At 41.9% G+C, this 7,665-nt stretch overlaps 1 protein-coding gene across 1 annotated transcript; it reads left to right on the plus strand.

Moving 5' to 3' along the window:
• Positions 1-80: 80 nt before the first annotated feature.
• uqcc3 (ubiquinol-cytochrome c reductase complex assembly factor 3) lies at positions 81-4,669 on the plus strand. Its single transcript, XM_079161854.1, has 2 exons — positions 81-847; positions 3,576-4,669. Exons 1-2 carry the CDS (start codon positions 731-733, stop codon positions 3,705-3,707), a joined length of 249 nt encoding a protein of 82 aa, XP_079017980.1. The 5' UTR covers positions 81-730; the 3' UTR covers positions 3,708-4,669.
• The last annotated feature ends 2,996 nt before the right edge of the window (positions 4,670-7,665 follow it).

Below are 7,665 nucleotides of genomic sequence, written 5' to 3' on the forward strand. Positions count from 1 at the left end.
ACAGCACACAGAGTAACGTCCATGATGCGCAGTGGGTGGCGGCAGTTCACCGTCATGTATCTTCTGCCTAGGACGCACATAGTGCTGTAATTCTGATTACTCTAGTGAGTGAGGTAAATAATAATGGTTGTATTAAATGTGGATTATTAGCCTACAGGGTGAAGTATAGCTACGTGACACGTTTGCTAGATAAGCACAGTTATCTTTCAGAAGAGTTCAGGGAAGGAGAGAACATACAGAGAAACACGTCGGCCAACAGTCACAAAGATTATGGATCATCTTGGTGGAGCTGTAGAGATTTAAAGAACTCAACATGGCTGCAAGCTGGACACCACTGAGACAGTGAATTCGGGACTTGCACTGATGCTTTTAGTGTAGAATTTTGAATGCATGACTTGAAGGGTTTGTGAGTGGTGGGGCATTTGACGTTGGTCTTGTTACTTTTACTCAATGAAAGAAGCTACTTTTCCCACAGTTGTTAGTTCGTTCGTTCCTTTCCCTGTAAATGTGTCCGCATCACGTGACCCCACGCACACTCCACCCAGCAGGTGGCGCAATACACAGGGCTCCGTTTAAAACTGAAGAAGAAGACAGCTATCCCAGGGTGCACTGCTGCTGCCGTGTCCGACATTACCAAACTAAACAGACGAGATGCGGCAAGTGATTTGTGTCTGCGGCCACTAAGACTCAGATATCAGGCACATACTGTGTTTCCATCACTCGCTCCAGGATGAGCGCCATGCGAACCATCCTGAGCTCCGGTGCACTGGTGGCTCTGCTGGGGCTTGGCTATGGGATGTGGGCTATCATATCTCCAGGAGAAGAAAGGCGGAGAGAGCTCCTCAAGGTGATTCATCGGGATAACACTCAGTGTGTGAACAAACAAAAGTCTTTTAAATACCTTGTGTACTCTGTACTTTTAGTGTAGTCCCAGTCAAGCACGATATCGTTTTTATTTGTTAAAAGCTTGCATTCATTCAATTTACATTTTATTTTAAACTCTTAAGAGGTTCCATGTCAAAAGAAAGAAAATAAGACCTACAAGATAAAACTAAAACAATTCATCACTCATTCAAAAGAAAATGTATTTGTAATCATTATGCAACACAGGGTTGCACAACGAAATGCAGTTGGAGCCCATTTGCTGCACAAAAAACCAGTAGTGCATTCCTGTGCATTGTTTTATTTGCATCAGGTGGAATGCAACAGCAGCAACAAAACAATCTCTGGGCAATATGGTCAACATACTAACATTACAAATCAGGGAAACACTGTCCGTCTGAAAAGATAGGTGTGCAGAAAGCTCAAATATTTGACATTGACAGAACACATACTAAACTATATAATATGTGAAGTCTGGTGGTTCAGCAGCTGATTCTTCTGTATCTCTTTCCAGACAGCAGCAGGTGAACAGGTTGTGTCTGGGTGGGTTTTGGGTGCACATCCCACAACAGTTTGTGATGTTTCCAGTCAGGATGATTGTTATTGCTCCTCCTGTAAAAATTGGTAATTTTGCTTTCTTAATCTTACTTAAGAAATACAGTTGTTTATGCGCTTTCCTCACCAGGATGTCTGTGATGCTGATTACCAGGAACTAAAATCTGATAACTTGCTCCACCTCAGCTCCATTGATGCAGACAGGGGTGTGTGTCTTCACTCCTAAAATCAACAGTCAGTTCCTTGCTTTTACTGACATTGAGCAGCAGGCTGTTGAGCTGGCGCAGGAAGTACAACCTCTGCTGGGTATTTTTCCTGATGGTGTCGATGTTGGGGGCCCACTTCAGGTCCTGGGAGATTGTGGATCCCAGAAACCTGGAGGTCTCCACAGCAGACACAGTGTTGTTGAGTATGGTGAGGGGGGGCAGTGCTGGGGGGCTCCTCCTGAAGTCCACTGTCATCTCCACAGTTTTGAGCTTGTTCAGCTCCAGGTTGTTCTGACCACACCAGAGGACCAGCTGTTCAACCTCCCGTCTGTACGCAGACTCATCACCGTCTCTGATGAGGCCGATGACCGCTGTGTCATCTGCGAACTTCAGTTTAACAGACGGGTCCTCTGAGGTGCAGTCGTTGGTGTAGAGGGAGAAGAGCAGTGGGGAGAGCACACAACCCTATATAGTCCGGGTGCTGGATATGAACTTTCCCAGCCTCACCTGCTGCGTCCTGTCAGTCAGGAAGTTTGTGATCCACTGACAGGTGGAGGCCAGCACAGTGAGCTGGGAGAGTTTGGGTTTGAGTATTTGGCGCGTGAGAATTACTCCTGATATTTGATTAGACTCCTGATATTGTCTGTTAAATGAAGCTTTTTTTTCTTTCTTGGAAGTTGTAGGCTCTTCTTCTGTCTCCTTAGTGGCCTTTCCCCCTTGCAAAGAAGCTCTCAACGTTTTTACTCATTTTCGCTAGTTTGTGGGCTTAATTTTTGAGGTAACGTATCACGCGTCTTGACATGTGTCAAGAGGCACAGGCGGATGAAATTGCGAGAGAATCCGGTCATTTTTCAAAATAAAACTTCTTTCAGACTCTGATAATCAATAAAAACGGAAATGATATAATATGTATTCTTTCTGTGCGGTCCGGTACCAAATGACCCACGGCCCGGTACCGGTCTGCAGCCCGGTGGTTGGGGACGCTGCTTTAGACTGCAGACTTCTTAGGTACAGGAACGATGAAGTAGATGGGAACACTCTCCTGTGACAGAGATATGATGAAAATATCAGTGATGACATCAGTTTGCTGGTTGACACATGTTCTTAGTACAGGACCAGGGATGTTATCAGGCCCAGCAGCTTTACTGGGCATATTCACTCATCAGGGTTTTCCTCACATCCACTGGGGACACTAAAAATAGCCGGTCCTCTGGGGACACTGACAGTGGCTGGTCCTCTGGGGACACTGACAGTGGGCAGTGTTCTCCTTTTTCTATTTATATCTCTGTCATCGTTCAAATCATCAGTGAGAAAATGGCCAAGATATTCTATGTATTACATAAAAGCCATTCGTTTTGTATATATAGATAATTATATATCTAATTCTTGATGATTGCAGTTATTTCTAGTTTTACTTTCTCTTACTATGTTAATGTTGTTCACAAAAATGCCAAGGCAAATTGCTTGTACGTAAAATCCTACTTTGCAATGAACCCAAGTCTAAATGAATGAGCTGACAGTAAACCGTCTGCTAAAGGGATCAGTACGCTCTCATGTTGACTTGTTTAATTTTTCACAATAAATAAAAAAGATGGACAGAAGCTTAAATTACATGAAAGCAGCTTTAAGCTGCTTGTTTAATGTTAAGACCTGCAAAAGCTTTAGTTGCTAGTCTTTGTTGCCGATACTACGGACTGAATATAAGAAGTGGGCGTAGTCGTGGTGATGCCACCCACTGGTGTGTGGCAGCTTTGTATAAAAGCTATTTTTACATCTGAAATGGACAAGTGAAATATGTTTGCTAATAGGTTCTATAATTTGTCTCACAAAATGTTGACCTAATTTCTTTGCATGTGTTGTCAACATTTTATTTCATGTGGTCCAATGTAGTAATTGATTACATTTCTCTGCCTCTTGCTTACCGCCCATCAGAATCTGCCTGAATCGAATCCAATGAGGATGGAAGAGACGAGGAAGAGGAACGCTCTGGTGATGCAGGCACTGAAGGAGGCTGCTGAAACCAACGACAACATTGCAAGAGGAGTCGGAGGACGTGCAAAATAGACAGTGACCCGTTTGGAAAAGCTCCGTGTATTGAATGCTGCTGGCTGTTCAAGTAAAGATGGACATTATGTGAGACAAAGAGATTGTTTCCTGATTGTGTAAACAATTTACCATCAGATGTTGAAATTGTTTATTAAAACTCTCCAAACTCAACCACATGTTTTCAGTCCCAGATAAGATCAGGTTCTAGCATCTAACACTTGATCCAGGTGTCTGATCCCTGCTTAGTTCAACTGAGTAGAGGTAAACTATTTGGTTGAAGTGACAAACTGATGGTTACCACGAAGAATGTGTTGATCTCACTCATCTGGTGCGTTGATGACTAATCCACTGTGAGCAGCACGGTAACGTCAAGGTGGGAATGTCACAATTTCAATTTTCATATTGAAAAAATATTTGATTTATTCCAGACTGACTTTTGTCACTCAGTTTACCAAAGCTGGGCAGTCCCGTTTTGCAATCATGTAATCATTTTCCTCCGTCACTAGAGGTGACCGGGCCTTTTCTGTTCAGGCTCCTCAGCTGTGGAACTCCCTGCTTGGTGAGTGTGAGAAATCTGTTTAAAAGCGCTCCTAGCGATGGATATTCTGTGATACAATATGTTTACTTGTGGAAGGTTTAAACTAAAAGGACAGGAAGTGAATGCATTGTGCACTGTGAGAGAAACCACTTCTCATAGAAGGTAATACATGTTGCTGGGACAGGCTTCCAGCTGGGGGAGAACAGGCTGAATGGAGTGTCTGACCACAGACAACAGGTCACAGGGCAGGAAGAGCAAATCAAGTTTCAGCCAATCACTGAAGCTGATCGATGTGGTGATCGATTTTATTTGTTTGTACAATTTCTTCCATCTTTTTGTACCTCTTGGGTTCTGCGTCTTATTTGCATAAATGTTTTTATTGTTAAGCACTTTGCAACTGTTTTTTGAGAGCTGCTATATAAATAAAGTTATTGCAATCACAGTTCAGCACAAGCCCGTTCTGTCCTTTCGGTGTAAATCAAGCCATTAGCCTGTTACGAAATCTAGTGAATCAGTGTTAATGACCTATTCTCTGGTCATAGCAATGTGCTTTCTAACGCTGTGACAAGAGTGTGTAGATTAAGCATTTTGTTTAACAAGGTGCAACATGGCGGCACGGCTCATAGCCAAAGATGCTACAGTGCGAATGTGGCAGGGGCCTTAATGGGAGAATGGGAGAAAACTGACAACACTCCCCGGGGAATTACACCTCAGGAAATACTGACTCAAGACCGGAGGTATTGCTTTGATAATATATGAGGCCAACATATTTGTTCCTGATACAAGACAGACGCCTTTTCAAAATGAACCAACGGTTTTATTAAAGTAATCAAAAATGCAGGAACTGGAGCTGTGGAGGAAATGAATGAAAATGACTGAAACCAATAACGTGAATAAAAGTAATTATTTATTACAATCTTAAAAAAAAGACCATATTAAAACAAACGTCACAAACTTTAATCTTCTAAAATGTCCGGTTTAATATAAAGTAAGCACAACTGGGGTTATCTAATCTGAGGCCATTGGGGGGGGGGTGTATCCCTGTACTTGTACATGCATGCATCAGGTGTAGGAACCTCACCACGGTGCCTTCCAACTATGGCCCTCTTCTCTGAAAGAAAAGGGAACTAGTACAAAAAAAGAACAAGACAAAACCAGCTGGTATAACTCGAACAAAACACCGAGCAGGTGAACCTACAGAGGGAGAACAGGGCTCAACATTCTGCAAAAGAACTGAATTTGATGTTGTGACTCTACTCACCACCTCTGCTATGGGATGTTAAACACATGGAATCACTCCAGGTAGGCAGGCCGACAATGGGGTTCCAAAACATCTCCAGCCAACATGTCAAACCAGAGCTAGAATAGAAGGCAGTCAACTCAGTATGCACTTCAAAAAGGTTGGCATGTTAAACGATCATTTCAACTACATACCTGTAATACCAAATAGGTGTTTTTGTCTTTTGTGAAATGTTTTGTTTTCCATATTTTGTTGTGATTTCTGAAATGCTTTTGTGTTTTGTGAAACGTTGCTGTGCTTTGACCCTCAGAGTCGCTGTACATGACACATAGATTCACAACTGACATTTAAAACACAAGTTTTAAAGGTTGTGATCAGAAACTTCAGACACATCATGAACAATTGAACTGCCGAAGCCTCAAAGTTGTACATCAATGTCATGATTCTCTTGCACATAAGCCACTGTCTCACCAGTTAGTAGCACAAAGACAGGTTAGGACGACGTTGGAACCAGTAGAAACTCTTTATAAATAAACACGCTCTGAACAAATTGGATCAAAAGTCCAATAACAAATTGAACTAAAGATGACTTCTTAAAATGGGAAAACGTGATGACATTTGCAGATATTTTACTTGTGTTACCCCTCTGCTCAATGAATACATTTAATATACTCTAAACTCGTCAACCAGAGCTGGATTGTAAAGTACCACATAGAAATAGCTTTCTCCTGGCGGGCAGCACATGAACACTAATGGAACATTACTTCTCTCTAATCTTTCTCCAAATCTATAAAAGAGCTGTTACTGGACAATCAAACATGTTTTCAGAATCTAAAATTGTGGGAATGTCATTGTTTGGCTGTCCGTGTCTATGTGCCATTGTATGACTGTGAATGATTTGGTGATTTATAAGCACAGATATCAGCGGTGTGCTCTTGAAATCTGGTCAAAATGCACTTTGCATCAAATTATTTGTTCGGTGACTTGGTCTGTAAAGTAAAGTAATGCTCAAAACGCTTCGCCTCATTAGTGATTTATAACCACAGGTATCCAGTGTGACAGCATGTATTGTGTTCATGGCTTCTCAGAATGCTCTGTGAGGGACAGCTGTTTGACGTACCCACACCCCTACCAGAGAGGGTCCTACTCATTCTAGGACTATTACATCATTTTACATGAGGAAAATGGCAAACAATAATACAACTTGGAACATAGGTTTTATATCTCACTTCCATGTGAACAATGGAGATATGACAGTAGTGTAGCAATATGAAATGCCTCATTTCCATTTGTAGTTATGACGTTATATGGAGCGACACGATGGAACCACCAGCTGATGAGTCTAACACACTGAACACCGAAAACGGCATCATCTGTTCTAAACCATCAATTCAAGAACAGAGAACTTGTGATGTGAAGAAGCAAAGTACGAGGGACTGAGAGAAGTTATAGATTGTGCCGCGTTCAGATGCATCATGTTTTTCTGCGCACAAAGAAGATATATTGGGTTTCAAATTCCAGGTGTCATATCATGACGTTATACAGCCTTATTCAACCGATTGATGGAAAATGGCAAATGGACTCGTACTTTCATGACGCCTTTCTAGTCCTACGACCACTCAAAGCGCTTTTACACTACGTGTCATTCACCCATTCACATGCATGCACTGATGGTCTATCTATGGCCGATCCAAAGCCAGATTGTTCTCCTGATTTTGGGGAACCCGATGAGAATAATCTGAAAATTCTTTAATGGGACAAAATCTATACAATCATTTTGACCTATAGGTTAGCAAAAACAAAGGGATTACAAAATCTAGATAAGTCTGATCTAGACCAAAGGTTTTTAAATACTGGGCCCTGGAGAATCCGCCTCTCTCCTCTGGTCTCTCTCTGTGTGGACAGTTTTGAACCCAGTATAGCTAGATTTGTGTAACCAATTGAAAAATACGGGTTGGTTTTACGGTTAAATTCAATTCTGTAATAACCTCTATGGTATATGTGATATAAAAAGTAAGGACGTGTTCCCTTGGCAAAGACGAAGCGTTGGTATGAATACTGAAGGCCAGAGGGCCGGTAGGTGCAATGCAAATATCAGTATATTTTTGACGCATTGTGTGCACCTGCATAGTTATTGTCCACAAATAAAATTGAATGTTACAATTTAAAATGTACAACATGCACAGAGTACTGGCGGA

This window comes from Pholis gunnellus (genome assembly GCF_910591455.1).
Source record: "Pholis gunnellus genome assembly, chromosome: 6".
NCBI lineage: Eukaryota > Metazoa > Chordata > Actinopteri > Perciformes > Pholidae > Pholis > Pholis gunnellus.

Coding starts and splice junctions, on each gene's coding strand:
- uqcc3 (XM_079161854.1), top strand. CDS start 731: ATGAGCGCCATGCGAACCATCCTGAGCTCCGGTGCACTGGTGGCTCTG. Junction 848..3,575: donor GGCGGAGAGAGCTCCTCAAG/GTGATTCATCGG, acceptor ACCGCCCATCAG/AATCTGCCTGAATCGAATCC.